This window comes from Sciurus carolinensis, chromosome 15 (assembly GCF_902686445.1).
Source record: "Sciurus carolinensis chromosome 15, mSciCar1.2, whole genome shotgun sequence".
NCBI lineage: Eukaryota > Metazoa > Chordata > Mammalia > Rodentia > Sciuridae > Sciurus > Sciurus carolinensis.
In genome coordinates this window covers 54,711,377-54,728,311 of record NC_062227.1, presented here as the reverse complement: position 1 = coordinate 54,728,311, position 16,935 = coordinate 54,711,377, and the positions used below count along the sequence as shown (strand labels likewise).

Sequence of the window (16,935 nt, the reverse complement as noted above, 5' to 3'; positions counted from 1 at the left end):
ATATTCAGTGTGTCCTGCAGAGTAGGCGTGCTGGGGAATTGAGGGATAGGGAAGATAGATTTGATTTTTATCTCTTGAGCTTTTTAATTATAGAATTATTTTACTAGAATAAAAACAGGAAAAAGTGAAAAATTTAAATTATCAAGGCCTACTATTTGAAGTAATGTTACTAATGGAATGATATATTTGTAAGTTTAACCTTATGTTCATAATCATATGCATGTTAGAAAAAAATGTGCTTATATATACTGTGTGGCTTGCTATTGTTAAATTAACACTATATCCTAAATACATTGCTGTGTGTAGATATGTCTTATTTTAATCATTGTAGGCATTTTGTTGAATGGGTTAGTGTAACTTATTCAACCTCTTTTAGTGATTATTTGCCTATATTGATTGAAAAGTCATAAGTAAAATATTTATGCTAATACTGTTTAATAAGTGATAACAAAGGGTATCTACCAGGAATGCAGAGATAGTTTGGGTTTAGAAAATCTATTAAAACTATTCATTTTATATTTGAAAGATTAAAAGAAAAGCTCATGATTATCTCAGACTGCCAAATAGGCATTTAGTTAGCATCTATTCCTAATAAATCAGAAGCTTAGCAAAATAGGAAAAATGGATGATTAAATTCCCAAACTAATACCGTGTGTAATGTTATAAAGCTAGGGGCATCTAAAGGCATGAGGAGCATTAGGATATGTGTTACAATTCTACCAACTGTGTCTCAGAGAGTGAGTTGCTTTAGCCTTTGAGCTTCTGTATCTTCAACACAAGTTAGAAATAGAGGTGCCAGTTTCTCTGGGTTTAGGGTTATGAGGATTATAGGAGGCTTCCATAAAAACTCACAGCATATTGTAAGATTCTAGGTAACTTAAGAAACAATCTGTTTTAAAGAAGGAAAAATATGGGAGTACATACTTAGTATTTATTTAAGAGGGGAAGTTTTCTCAGGTTTTATTCTGACCTTTTTCTGTTCTTGATGATGAGTTATAGTGCACTGCATGCTTGCTTGAACACTTAACTTCTAATATGCCTTTTAGAATTCTAGATGAATGTATAGCTAGAGGCAGTATAGCACAGTGCTTGGTCTAGATCTTAGCTCTGCCGTATTTCTAACTTCATGTAGTGTTAGATTGATTCTTTGTGCCTTTTTCTCTTAAAATGGGGACTGTTTTGTATTTATAAATGTAAAAGGTGTAATTGTTTAAATGTGTTACTGGATGCAGTGGTACCCACTTGTAAACAGCTACACAGAGGCAGGAGAATCTCAAGTTCAGGGCCAGCCTGGGCAGTATAGTGAGATCCTGTCTGGAAGTAAAACTGAAGGGGGAAAAAGGCATTGGGGATGTAGCACTGTGGTAGAGTACTTCCCTGGCATGTGTGAGGCCCTGGATTCAGTTTCCAGTACCATAAATAAATGATAGTAAATAAAAGTGATTGGAATTAGTGGAAAGTACTCAATGCTTTAACTTGCATGTAGGTAAATTCTGTAAGCATTAGTAATTGTCATGTTAATTTGGCTAAATTGTTTCCTTTTTAAATTACAAAATAACTTAGTATTTATTTAAGAACACTTAGACAATTACAGATGAACCAAAGCGGGGGAGGCATCCTAAAAATTCTACTGTCCAGGCAGTATTAAGAATGTTCTGATTTTGTTATGAAATTTTCCAAACTTTATAGTGCATAAGAGTTCTTCCCTCTTCCTTTAATATCTCTTTGCCATTTTCCAGTCATTCATTCTGCTGCCCAATCAGCAAATATTGAGCACATACTATGAGCTAGTTTAGTGCTAGGACAGTGAAATTACAGTGGGCAGCAGATGTAGAACCTGTCCTTGTGGAGCTTAGGATCTAGTAGAAGAAATACTTTGAACCAAATTACCAGAGCTGATTATAAGTGGAGATATTTTTGGTAAAGAAACTATATGGGGAGATTTTAAGGGTTATGTAGAAAATATGATCTGATCTCAATTGAGGATTATGTATATGTTGATGCAGTATAGCTAAACCAATTAAAATAGCTGTTGAACAAAACATTTTAATTATAGAAAAGTACATTGAAAATTGACATTTGATTATGCAATAGTAAAAAATTGTCATAAACGAAAAGTGTGCTTCAGCTTATATCAAACACACCACACTGATGTGTCTCATGTAAAGAAATCCTTTAAATATATAACAAAAGATTAATGACCAAATGAAAACTGAGGAAAGGCTATATATGAATCAATAGTTCTTAGAAACACAGGTGACTCTTAGAAGTAGAAGAGGCTCTACTACCTCTTAACAGAAATGTAGTTTACAACTCTTGGAATATTTCTCACCTCATAAAGATCAAATAATTCAATAACTATCGACAAGGTCACATGGAACTAAAAACATTTAAACATGTAAATGTGTGTATAAGTGAGTAGGTACCTCTGTGGAAGGTGTCATTGGGACTGAGATCATACATGTTCTTTCCCTTTGACCTCAAAATTTAATTCCTAGGTATTTAACTTTTCTCACTACAAAGATTGGAAGCAACCAGGCCCAGTGGCGCACGCCTGTAATGCCAGTGACTCTGGAAGCTGAGGCAGGAGGATCTTGACTTCAAAGCCAGCCTTAGCAAAAGCGAGGCACTAAGCAACTCAGTGAGATCCTGTCTCTAAACAAAATAAAATAGGACTGGGACTGGGGATGTGACTCAATGTCTAGTGCCCTGAGTTCAATCCCCAGTGTACTGCCTCTCCTCCACCCCAAGGAAAAAAAGATAGATTGGACACAATTTACATGTCCATCACTAGTATACTTACCTATTAAATAAATTTTGCCTTTGTATAATGGGAGCTTTATATATACTGACTTGTGTATAATAGCCACCAAATTATGCAACTGGTTAAGGTGCAGAATTGTGTGTAAAATATGCCATCATTTGTGGGGAAATAATTTCCTTAAATATTTGTGATTTATGCATTGGACATCTATGAAAAAAACATTGTTTCCTTAAATAGGAAAACTGGGGACCAGTTGAGAAGAAGTATTGTTTTCATTGTGTCTTTTTGTACCAGTGCATTTATGCATTGCTTATTTTGAAAAAGTGAAATGCTCTTTCAAAAACCTTTAGGCAGGGCTGGGGAGATAGCTCAGTTGGTGGAGTGCTTCCATTGCAAGCACAAGTCCCTGAGTTCAATCCCCAGCACCGCAAAAAAAAAAAAAAAAAAAACTTTAGGCAATTTGGAATTAAAAAAAAAAATAGTAATGGTAATAAACTTAGGTTTGAATTTCTTTTTTCATTTTGATCAATTTTATAGCTTCAGACTGTTTTGATTGTCTCTGCTCCCTTTGAGGTTTTTTTCTCCTTATAAAACTACTTTCCATGTTGTATTACCTGTTCTGTAGTTAGGAAAAATGAGGCTGACAATCCCGTGCCGTGCTGTGACTTGTACACATCTACAGTGCTTTGATGCTGCCCTTTATCTACAAATGAATGAGAAGAAGCCCACCTGGATTTGTCCTGTGTGTGACAAAAAAGCTGCCTATGAAAGTCTAATATTAGATGGGTAAGTATGTGGTACCCTCTTTTTTTGTGCTTAGGGATCCAACCTATGACCTCTTGAATGCTAAGCACAAGCTCTACCACTGATCTCTATCCCCCAGCCCAGTGTATCTCTCTGAATAGTTACTGGCTATGTCTTTCTTCAGTACAGTCTTATAAATTTTGCTCTAGCATAAAATTCAGGTGTTTGTCTATTTTCCATTTAATTATACATAGTCTTCTTTTTAAACAGGTTACTGGCTCCTTGTTTTTTTTTTACAGGTCGAGTATCCATTAACTGAAATGCTTGGGACCAAAGTGTTTTACAGTTTAGAGTATTTCAGACTTGGGATACTCAGATTTTGCCAGTTGAGCATTCCTAATCTGAATATCCCAAATCCAAAATGCTCCAAAACCTGAAAGTTTTTGAATGTCCTTTTATTCCTCAAAATAGTTTCAGATTTTTGGATCAGGGATGCCAAACCTGTAATATAATTTGTATCAGGGAAAGTAGGTTTGCAGTTTCCTTTTATCTTTGCCTCCCAAGATCGTATTTTATAAAAGCCCATAGGAAAAAGGGAAATCTACTTAGTGATATCATTTTCTTTCCCTAAAATATCTTATAATAGCAATTAGGGTCTTTGAAATAAACCACAAAGTGGTAGGATAGATAGTTACATTACAGAGCTGGTAGTTTCATTCTGGAATTCATTCTCAGGTTATTCTGATGCTGGAGCCCAAATTCTAAACGTTTAAATGTCAGAATTTTGAAAATTATAGGAAATAATATTGAATAAGTGAGTTGTCCTTTTTTTTGAGTGACTTTTTTTTTTAATAATACATCATCCATGTACCACTGTAAGATTTAGAAAATACAATTAATAAAATTAATAAGGTGATTGAAATAATTAGTAATCCCTTCTGATGGTATTGACTTTGTAATTGACATTAAAAATATTTAAATCATACTTTCCTTACATGATTTTCACTCAATATATGGTGAAAACTTTTCTTTCTGGAAGAGTTTTACTTGGGAGTAACAGGACAATTCAGAGAGAATGTGATTTTTACTTTTTCCTCTAAACTTCTTTTTTGCTGGAATATTTTTGTGATATTTATAGCTTATTTTGAAAGAATTTCAAATTGCAGAGAAATCGTAACAGTAGGGCAGCCTCCAGTATCACCTTGACCCAGATGCAGTAGTTGTTAACCTTCTGTGGAAGTTTCTTCTTTACATTCTGTCTGTATATGTGTTGCATGAGTGGGTGCAGACAGAATTATTATTATTTATAGATTTGTTTTGAACCATCTGAGAGAGTTTCATATTTCCTGTCTTTTTGTACCTTAATATTTTAGGATACTCTTTATTTCTATTTTTTCTGTTTTAAGTTGCCTTATGATTTGAACATTTTGGAAGGTAACATTTTGTGTATATTTATGGAGTTCTTAAGATCTTAGAAATGTTGATTCAAAAAAAGTGTATAGTTTTAGATAGTCTTATTATGGTGCCTTGCAGCAGTAAATTGTTTATTCTAGTAGTAAAATGGTCTCCTCCCAACAGGTATATCGCCCACTTCTTAGTCCCTCTTACCATTCTTACATATTAAATCTTAAAAAAAAAAGTCTACCATTTCCTGATTGAAAATCTTGACTCATTGATTGGATTTCTACTTCTTATTTCGTTAGAATTATCAGATATCTATTTATTCCATGTGTTGATCATTATAATATCTTTTGTGAATAACCTGCTAGTGTTTCCTTTTTCTATGGCATTGTTCATCTTTTTTCTTACTGATTTGTAAGTGGTCATTAAATAGTAAGGGTATTAATTTAATTGTCCACATGTGTCAAATTCGTTTTCCTGGTGTGTTTGCCCCCCCCCCCCCCCCCCCGCCCCTTTTTTTTTGGTGGTGGTGCTGGGTATTGAACCCAGGGCCTTGTATATGAGAGGTAGGCACTCTTATCAACTGAGCTATATCCCCAGCCCTTGTGTGCCTTTTAATTGTACTTGTAACTTCTTTTTCATTAAAAAGTTTCACATTTTTGTTTCATTAGGGGTCTGTTCCTTTTAAATTTCTGCCCTTAGTGCTTTTAAGAAGTTGTAAAGGTTTTCTGTATACATTCACTTGTTTTTCATCAGATATATTTATCAATTGTTTTTCAGTCTTGCAGTTCTTCATTCTGTCATGCATTCCTTCAAGAATTCATTAAACATAATATTTACAAATACCTTGTTATCTGTCAGATGTTGCATATTAAGTGCTGTGGAGGCAAAGAAATATACTGTGTGAGAAATATTGGGATGGGAAAGAAACTTTTTAGGGTAGAAAGTAGGCAATTCCATTAAGGTTAAGTATTCTACCACTTTGCCACTCATTGTTAATAGTCTCAACATTTATTGAATAGCTCATCTTTGAACTTGAGATACTACCTGTATCATTGCTCTATTCTTGTAAGTTTAGTATGATTAGGGTAAATAAATGCCTCATAAAGGAGGCATTTTTTCCCTCCTTTATCTGTATCAGCTATATAGAGGTATAAATGCTGCATATATATAACATATACAGTTTGATAAATTTGGACACATATATATGTAAACTCCTCATCCCAATTAAGATAATGAGCATGTCTATCACACTCATTTTATATGTGTCTTTCTGATCTTTCCCTTTTACTCAGTCCTCAGGCAGACACAGATGTGCTTTGTTTTTGTAGATTAATTTGCATTTTCTAGAATTTTATATGAATAGAATGGTAAAGTATGTGCTTCCTTTGTCTCGTTTTTTTTACTCAGCATACTTATTGGAAATTTATCCTCTTTGCTGTGTGTACCAGCTTCTCAGGCTACTATTGCTTCTTGAGTGAATTCAGATAAATCTGATAAAAGTTTGTCAGTTTTACTGATCTGTTCTGAGAACTAGCCTTTTACTTTAATTGATTTTTTTTTCTATTTCATTTTTTCCTGCTCTGTTCTTTTATTTCCCTTTTAAAATATTTATTTTATGTTTAACTATAATTTGCTCTTTATCTAATTTCATAGTTATTGGTCTGAGACCTTTTCTAAAAAGGGGAGTATTAGTGCTATTTTCTATTTATTACTGCTTTAGCTATAATTCACAAATTTTATTGTATTTTCCATTTTCATTCTGTTCATAATGCTTTCTGATTTTTGTTTTTATTTTTTCTTACGAAGCATTTAATTTCTAGATATTTTTTCTAATTCTGACTTCAAATTTATTTCCATTTTGGTCACAAAATATATATGATTTGAGTTATTTAAAATTTATTAAGACTTTATTGCTCTTTCTTCCCACTTGTTTTCCTATTTTTCTCAATATTAAAGCTTTTAAATTATTTTATTGTATAATAACCTTTGTCTACTTATGTTTGTTTTTTATGAACTGTATTTGAGGTTGTTCTTAAATGCCACTCATGGCTTGGAGACTCCAGATGTGTATTTCTGTTTTAGTCACTGATGCTGTAGATTATACTCAGTGAATCACTTAACCTTTACATTGCCTGTTACACACCTAAAACTTGACTCATGAGTTAGCTGAGTGGTAGAGCATTTGCCTAGCATGAATGAGACCCTAGGCCCAATCCCCAGTTACACAAAAATAAATGAATAAAAGTAAACAAATATTTAAAACTACAAATAAGTAAATAATCAGTCCTAGGAGGAAGCGGGCTGTGAAGTGTTTGGTATTGAAATATCAAAAAAAGTCAGAAGACATTACTTTTGTCTCTCTTGTACACTTCTTCATATTTGAATAAGCCTTTGATATGTGTAACTTAATTGGTTTTCAGGCTTTTTATGGAAATCTCAATGACTGTTCTGATGTGGATGAAATCAAATTCCAAGAAGATGGTTCTTGGTGTCCAATGAGACCGAAGAAAGAAGCTATGAAAGTATCCAGCCCAACCTGTGCAAAATAGAAGTATGTGCAGAAAGGCACCTGAGAGCAAAGCCAGGAGATTTGTATAATGTTATCTTTATAATGAACCTTGGCCACTAGAACTCTTTTGGATTTCATTTCGCTAAGTTTGATCTTTTGATCATCTGTCACAAATGTAATTTCTTATGAAATATGCAGAAGTTTTAATAACATCTTACAACTTTTCATGGTATAGTTGTCATATGTAAAATAAACGAGTCACCCAAATAATTTTAATAGATGATGTTGACTATAAAATGAAAAGTTAGAAATGACATATAGGTAGTTTTTTAGAATTTTGTTGAGAGTTTCTTTCTTTTTTTTTTTTTTTTGCGGTGCTGGGGATTGAACCCAGGGCCTTGTGCTTGCAAGGCGAGCACTCTACCAACTGAGCTATATCCCCAGCCCTTGAGAGTTTCTGTAGGCAAAACCCCAGGTGGAATAGAGGGGTTGCACCGAAGTAAAAAAGAGAAGAAAAACTAAAAGATTTTTACTAATATTAGTTATTTCCCTGTTAATAGTGCAGTTGCCAAGGTTTCCCTTTTCTTTGAGAAGAGTGGGGAGTGATTTAATTGATAGTTACTGCTTCTTTTCCCTTTATCAACTAGCATTAATTTTTGACTAGAGTATAAGAATAATACATTTTTATATTAAATGTGAGTTGATATATAACATATGAGACTGTCTTAATGGGCAGAAAGAACCTTGGTGATTAGTAGATGATTCATAAGAAAAAGCTATAAATGTCTAAATAACTTGGTGAGAAGGTTCAGATTTTTTTTTTAGTTTATCAAGTTGAAAATTTTTATCAGGTTTTTGCTCATGGTGAGGAGTCTATAAATTGGTTGTAAACATGATTACTAGAATGGAAACACCTTATTCTGACTTAACTGGGCCACATATTTGTGAGAATGTGCAACTGGTGAAGCACACACTCTTTATTTACCCTGTGAACAGTTTTCCTAACCCCTGAGATATCTCTATGCAGTAACTGCTAACCTGAGAAGATTGCATGAGTAGTAGCAGGATCTAACGGAGTTCAGTGACATGCTAGAGAGAATTAAGAGCATGCTGTCTAAAGAGGCTTTTGACCTCTGTCAAAAAGTGATGCTCATGTTGCCTCTCCAAGTTAGCAGCTATTTATAGACATCTGGAGTTAGGGAGCTGAACTCCATCAGTGGCATAGAGTAATTGCTTCCTTGGCTGTGTTTTACTATCATATGCTACGTAGTTAAGACTGTCATGGATAGAGTTTGTATTATACCTTTGATTGATTTTTCCTTCTGTTTTTCTGCATCCAGCTTCAAGTGTACTCAGTAAGCCTTGTTCAGTGACTGTAGCCAGTGAGGCAAGCAAGAAGAAAGTGGATGTTATTGACCTACAATAGAAAGCTCTTCTGATGAAGAGGAAGACCCTCCTGCCAAGAGGAAATGCATCTTTATGTCAGAAACACAAAGCAGCCCAACCAAAGGGTTTGTTAATTTATAGTTCACTATTGTTCATTACCTTGCAACTGATTGTTCTTAGGATAGATTTGTAAATATCTCTTTGAGAAGTTGCATAACCATAGAAGGCAATTTTAATTTGCTTTTGTTCTGATGAATTATTTTCAAGAAAGTACATTATTATAGGAAAACAAATTTTGATGAAAATAGTCACATGTCTGGCAAGTAAGGGTTTGAGGTATTTATTTCATATATGATACCCTTTGTTATTTTTTAATTTTTAAATTTTTTTTATTTTTAATTTATTTGTATTGTAAACAATGGGATACATCTTGTTCTCTGTACATGAAGTAGAGGCATACCATTTGTTTGAAATTTTTTAACTACCAATTTTTTTCTTTCATTTTTATTTTTATTGTTGCATTATAGTTGTATGTAATGATAGGATTTGTTGTTACATATTCATACATGTATACTATATAACAGTATAATTTGGCCAGTATCACTCCCAAGCACTTCCTCCTCCCTTCCCTCTCTCCTACCCACTGATCCCTTTCCTCTACTCATCTCCCTTTGATTTTCATGAGTTCACTGCCCCCCCACACCATGCTTTTTTTGTTTGTCCTCTTGACCTTCCATATATGAGAAAACATATGACCCATGACCTTCTGACTTTGGCTTATTTCATTTAACATAATGGTCTTGAGTTCCATCCATTTTTCTACAAATGACATATTTCATTTTCCTTTATGACTGAATGAAACTCCATTATGTCTGTATACCACATATTTTTTTTATCTATCTATTCATTGATGGGCATTTAGGCTGGTTCCATAGTTTGGCTGTTGTGACTTGTGCAGCTATAAACATGGATAAGCACATATCACTACAGTGTGATGACTTTAATTCTTCAGGATAAATGCTGAGGAGTGGTATAGCTGGGTCCTGTGGTGGTTCCATTCTTAGTCTTTTTTGGAACCTCCATACTGGTACTCCATAGCGGTTGTACCATTCACCAATTGCACCAATAATTTAAAAGTGTTCCTTTTTCTCCACACCCTCTTCAGTATTCATTCATTATTTATATTCTTTTTAACTTTTTTTTGCGGTGCTGGGGATTGAACCCAGGGCCTTGTGCTTGTGAGGCAAGCACTCTACCAACTATTCTTGATGATTGCCATTCTGGTTGCTGTGAGTTTTGATTTACATTTCCCTAATTGCTAATGTTTTTGAGCATTTCTTCATGTATTGTTGGCTGTTTATATTTCTTCTTTTGAAAAGTGTTTGTGTAGTTCATTTGCCCATTTATTAATTGGGTTATTTGATTTTTTTTGTATGTGTGTGTGTGTGTTTTGAAACTCAAAAACCTTTTGAGTTTTTTGAAACTCTAATATTTTTAGATAACAATGCTTGTCAGAGAGTAGCTAGCAAGATTGTCTCCCATTCTGTAGGTTCTCTCTTTACATTTCTAATTATTTCTTTTCTGCTGTGCAGAGCTTTTAAATTTGATGCTATTCCATTTGTTAACTCATGGTGTTATTTCCTGAGCTTTAGTGGTCCTTTGAGAAAGTGGTTTCTTAAATTTTTTGTGTGTGAGGAACCTTTTTTCATGCATCTCAGATCAGTGTGAGGAAGTCTGGTGTAATAGAATGTGGAATAGATGAGTATCAGTTCTGGCACTTGCTTCTTTACTCTGTGGTTTTGGTTGAAATCCTTAAGTTGGTTCAGCCACCTTTTTCTGTTCTGTAAAATGGGATGAGATAATGCCTATCTAATAGGACTGCTGTCAGGTTTCAATGAGCTAATAAAAGAACTTAGCTTTTTGTTATCAGGCACATAGTAGTTACTCAATGAGAATTGATTCCCCTGCCTTTTCTCCCCCTACAGGGCAAAATAAGAGCAAATAGTGCATTTTACCTGCACTGGTTATGACTCCTTTGACAGAAACCATTCCAATCTGTTGGAAAAATGGGTCTGAGTGTTTAATGACAGGTGCTTCTCAAAGATTTTGGAATGTGTAATGTTTTGACCAAGCCATTAACACATTCTTTCAGATTTTAAAGTGCTAGTCTCATCTCTGGCTTCTCAGTCCATTTATTTTTGTCTAATTTTTTTTTTACATCCCTTAAAATTCACTCATCCTAATTTTGGAACACCACAATTCATTCCTTTTTATTAAATTTATAATAGTCATATAACCAATTATTACAAGTCAGTTACAGTTATTTCCAAACCCAAAAACATCATATTTCTTTTTGCCAGTTATTCCTATGTACTTTCCAGATCTAGGCACCCATTGATCTTCTTTTTATCCCCTAATTTGCCTGTTTTAGACATTTTATATAAATGGAATTATACTTGGTATACTTCAGCAGCATTCTTTTTTGTAACTTTTAAAAAACTTACAATTTTTATAGTTACTCCTAAGAATTAAACCTGCATTCTTCCTTGTAAAATACATATATTTTAGATATGATTTATATATCTAAGGACTTATATTTTCTTTTACCTATAAGAAAGAGGTTTTAGTGGAATAGAAAAAGATGAATGTAATTAGTGTGGGTTCTTCTGATATACTGATCATTTATTTCTCCTTGAGGCATTTTGTTTGGCATTTCTACAATTTGACAAAAAGGAAAATATAATTTTGAAGTGCTTATTGAAGTATGGAATCAGAAAAATAATTGCTTAGATATGGTATTTCTACATATTACTTTCTGATATCATTTAGAATTTTCTGAAAAGATGAGTTGCAAATACTGTATTTAGCTGAATCCATTCCTTGTTAAAAGATATGCATAGTGCCTCTGGCTCAGGAGTCAATGTGATATTAGAGAGTTGCTGGTGGCATGCCACAAGATCTAATCCTTTGAGTGTCCTATACCATATTTTATCAATTCCTGATGGGTACATGATACTGGAGGAATGGCATATACATTGGGTAACAAAATCGGAAGTAACCACAGAATGCAGAGAAATAAGAGTAGTTTATATCTGTGGTAAGCTAGTATAGAAGTAAATGTTAAGACCCCTCATCTAAGTTGAAAAGAAAGGAAAAACTAACTCTGGTAAGTATAATGTGAAAATGTGTGATTAAATCAACACATGACAGTTTAAGAATTCTGTATGAATTCCAGCTACCCATCTGCTTCCATGAAATCAACATAAACCTCAGTACCCAAACTAGATTATCATCCTTATATAAGAATAGGTTTACATGGAAAGATAAATGAAAATTCTGAACTTAATCTTAGGAGTCTTATAATTATGTATTAAAATGATATCCACTGTGACCAAGGAGAGCTTATTCCAGGAGTGCTTTAATATTAGGAATAATAAAATGAATTTTGTCATAAGATGTTTGAAAGGCATTTAATAAATGCTATTCCTTTAAGATGTCAGAATTCACTTAATGGTTTAAAGAACTTACTGCTTAAACTGATTGGTTCTTAGGTGGCATTAATAAAAGTAGTATCCAGGATATGTTCTATGGCAGTTTTATTCCAATTAGGTAGTGCAGCTCTCCTTAAGAGAATTTTAGTGGTGATCATCTAGAAGTGTGTTATGGAATGAAGGCAGCCAGGCAGGATGAACAGGAAGGTGTGGGTTGTGAAATCTGGAGTGCAGTGATGAATGGTTCTCAGCATTGATGCTATTAAACTAGGAGAAGAGTATATGTTACAGCCACTTACTAGTTTTTAAAAGGGAACCATTTTTATTCTTTTTTATAACATTCAGTGGATTTAGTTAAATGAAAGATGCGTGGAAAAACTTTGTATTGAAGCTTTCTAAACACAAATAGTTGGCGTTTTGTGCTATCACATTTTTCTGTGTTAAGACTGCATATCAGCTGTCAAAATGTCAGAGAGTAGGCTTACACTATGGTTATATCCTCTCTGTAATCCTTTACTACTCTTGGACTTATGGGATTTTGTACCTCATCATCATTTTTTTTTTCATGTCTTCTCTTGCGTCTCAATTTAGAATTTCTGTGGTTTTCTTCAGCTGTGTTAGTTTATCTTAGGAGTTCATAATCAATGACAATAAGCAAATGAATGAGTAGATGAGAGATCCAGAAAACTATTTGACTTAAAATCCAGAAATCATATGTGAGCAACTATTTTAAAGGCATATTGTTTTAGTAAAAATTAATTCTTATAAACAGTTTTATAGAGCACTAAGAAGAAAGTAACAGTTCTCTCATGTAGAAAGAACTTCTGTTATCATTTTGATGGTATCCTAACCCCTTTTCTTGCTTACCTAGTGGAGTTTTACTTATTTATTTATTTTTTGTTACCAGGGATTGAACCCAGAGGAATTTAACAACTGAGTTCATCCACAGACTGTTTTTTTGTGTGTGTGTGTTTTTTTTTTTTTTTTTGAGACAGAGTCTTGCTAAGTTGCTTACGGTCTCCTAAGTTGCTGAGGTCAGCTTTGAACTTGTAGTCCTCCTGCCTCAGCCTCCCGAGCTTCTGGGATTACAGGCGTGAGCCACCATGTCAAGCCCTAGCAGAGTTTTAAGATTTAAGTTTTAAGAGTTTTATAATTCTTGTTGGAAGAAACTGGTACCATCTGAAACACTTAGAAAACTTAACATTCTTCTGTATTGATATATTTTACATTGGATGACTCTTGCCCCACTCTTCAAAATCAAATGGTTAATTTGGTTTTAATAAGGAGACAGGAAACAGTAGGAAATAAATATGTATGTCTCAGGCTTACGCATTAAGAATTAGTGGCAAATTTAAATCTTTATTCTTTCATGATCATGAAGTGGGAGCACATGGTGAGCTTCAGGTATATGAATAAAAATCAACTTAGCAGCCAGGCTTGGTGGCACATGCCTATAATTCCAGCACTTGGGAGACTGAGGCAGGAGGATCCCCAATTTGATGCCAAGTCTTGACAACTTAGTGAGACCTTTCTAAAAATAAAAAGGGCTAGATATGTTACTTAGTGGTAAGCAGTCTTGGGTTCAACCCTACTATCACCAAAAAACCCCCAAACAAACCAGAAACTCATTTTCAGGCATCTGTGTCTGAGACTGGTATAAATTCCCTGTATGTAATATGTGATCCAGAATTCTAGTATTTGCTATCTGGAAGCATTCTAGCAATTTGCTTTTGTGCTGTGATATTATGGATAAAGTTACAAAAATTTAAAGTGTATATGTACACTTGAATAATTAATACTGTGCCTGTATGTGTTATTACCAATCCCATGAGGAGTCCATAACAAATTTTAAAGGCTGTTTTAAAAATCTTTATTACTTTATAGAATCACATTTTTATACCCATAATTTCATAAGACATAGCCATTTACATATTTCCGTGGATCCTATTATTAATATGTATAAATCATCTATTTTTTTACATAGGTTTTAGAATCATATTTGTGAGTGTAGTCCTCGTAAAGATTTGATTAAAAACAAGAATCTGTTACCAATCTGTAATTGACAACTCTAATAACTACACCCATTCTATATAAAGTTGAATTTGTAGTAATGCTTACAAAGTTCATGTAATAGGAATTAGTCAACAGTAAAATGGTTTAGCTTTTCAGGTGATGTTATAAGTTGATTTAATACTTTGTACCTCCATTCGATTTTTTACATTTTGACGGTCAACATTTTGTTATGGCAGAAGCATGAATAGTTTTTTAATTATTTGAGGTTTCATGTTATGTAAATAAGATATATGCAATAATTAGTGTTCTGTGATGACAGAGTACAGGGACGTTGACTTCTCTGTTCTTTAGAAATAAGTCAGTGGATTTGGGAAGGAAAGAGTTTGGTTTGCTGATTTCTATAAATCAGATATAAGGTCAAAGTAGAATCAAGACAAAAGAAAATCTCCAGTGACATCTCAAAGGAAGAAAAGGGTAAGTGTTAGGAAGAAAGGCATTATCTTTTTCTTATAAAACTGAAACTTTTTTTTTTTTTTTTGGTGGGACCTGCTGGGAATTAAACCCAGAACCTAGCATATGCTAAGCTGGAGCTTTACCACTGAACTATACTAGCCCTTGACATTTTCCTTTTAGTTTTTTCCAGTGGCAGAGAAAAGATAATAGTTTAAGTGTACTTTTAAGTAGGAATTTTCAAAACTAAATGAAACTTTTTTATATATATGCATTTGTTGGGTCTTTGAAAATTTTCCTCTTACATTTTGAGAAAAAGTAGAATTAAGATATTAGTGCTGATGAGGCTGGGGATATAGCTCTGTTGGTAGAGTGCTTGCCTCACATGCAAAAAGCCCTGGGTTCAATCCCCAGCGCTACCAAAAAACAAAATAAAACAAAACAAAACAAAACAAAATAAAACAAACAAAATATATATATATATATATATATATATATATATATATATATATATATATATATATATAAAAATTAATAATACTGAGAGGCAACCATAATAATCAGAACCCCATGTTTTAAGATCCCTCCCTAAGACATACCTGGTCTCTTCCTCCTCTTTACCCTCTGTGTTCCTCCTTCTGATTTGAACTCCTGGGAGTTGGGTGGGTAGGCTCATGTGTGAAAACACTTTTGGTTATTTTCTCTTATTTCTTGCCAAATTTTCCATTTACTCCTTCAGATTTTCCCTTTTCTAATATTATTCATATCCTGCTTGTGATTTTAGATCTTCAGATTCCATTGGAGACCAAGGAGTCTCTTGATTCTTTCCTAGGCAGATTATCTTTGGAAGATGACTTTCTTTTAACTCTGGAAAATGTGTTTTGAAATGCCAGGCTTATGTTTTCATGTCAAGCATATTATATTCCATATGCCTCCTGAATTGATGAGGTTTTAATCTAAGGTTTCTGAACTGTGACCTCTGATTATTTACTTTTCTGAGGCTAGTGTAGGTTTGCCAGCACAACCATATGTGTGCTCTCAAGATGACTTTGATTTCCTTATTTCCAGTCTGTTTTCAATAAGTAGTATGGAATAACAGCTAGACAAGGTCCTCATGGTGTAACACAAACCAGTCTTAGAAGGACCTGTTTCTATAGATTCTGATTATTTAAGTAGTTAAATAATCATGTTAGGACGTAGTTTATCAAGAGTATGAAGAATATCATACAAATAGGTGATCATGTCTCATTACCAGCATTTAGTAATTAGATAACAGAAAATGTTTAAACCAAGAGAATGGACATCTAAAGGTCCCAAGTTGTCATCCCAGCTAACTTTTTCACCCTGGTCCTACTTTAAGTTTCTAAGAAAGTTGCACTTTATTCATCTTTGTAATGCTTCCTTTCAGCCTTCATGAAGCTTACAGTAGTCAACCAGTGGTGCTTTGGGGTGCTCACCTTAAATGTTTTGCACACTTTTTGAATCTGGTTGTTTGTTGGTGAGATGGCTGACAGGATCAGTAATGATGCTTAGCTTCTCATATACATTCAAAATGTTTTTCTTAGGAAGTTCTAGTTGTTCACCCTGGGTTAAGAGAAAATGCAGGTTAAATAGAGTACGGTCATCTTTCTTCAAGTCTCAACTTTTTCAACAATATGTTTAATTTTGGGGAGGGTACTGGAGATTGAACTCAGGAACGTTGACCACTGAGTCACATCCCCAGCCCTGTTTGTTATTTTATTTAGAGACAGGGTCACACTGAGTTGCTTAGTGCCTCACTTTTGCCGAGGCTGACTTTGAACTCGTGATCCTCCTGTCTTTGCTTCCTGAGCAGCTGGGATTACAGGCGTGTGCCACCATGCCCAGTTATGTTTAATTTTTAATTATACTGTTTCTTGAAATTACAAAACTTTAATTATGTACTGTGTATTTATTTTTTTTTGTACTATGTATTTATAATACTAAATTACAGAATTTTTTTGATGAACCTTTATTTTTTTATATGTGGTGCTGAGGATCGAACCCAGTGCCTTACACATGCTGCAAGTGCTCTGCCACTGAGCCACAACCCCAGCCCTATAAAATATTTTTATTGTTTTATTTGTTTTTTTTTTTTGGGGGTGCTGGGGATCGAACCCAGGGCCTTGTGCTTACAAGGCAAGCACTCTACTGAC

The 16,935-nt window shown here is 33.9% G+C and overlaps 1 protein-coding gene across 1 annotated transcript in view; it reads left to right on the top strand.

Annotated features, from left to right (window-relative positions):
- The window catches only part of Pias2 (protein inhibitor of activated STAT 2), an 89,789-nt gene that overhangs the window by 60,207 nt on the left and 12,647 nt on the right, over positions 1–16,935 (top strand). Inside the window, 5 exon segments of the mRNA XM_047526228.1 lie at positions 3,390–3,550; positions 7,333–7,343; positions 7,346–7,450; positions 8,762–8,836; positions 8,839–8,932. Of these exon segments, the coding sequence (XP_047382184.1) occupies positions 3,390–3,550; positions 7,333–7,343; positions 7,346–7,450; positions 8,762–8,836; positions 8,839–8,932 (446 nt within the window).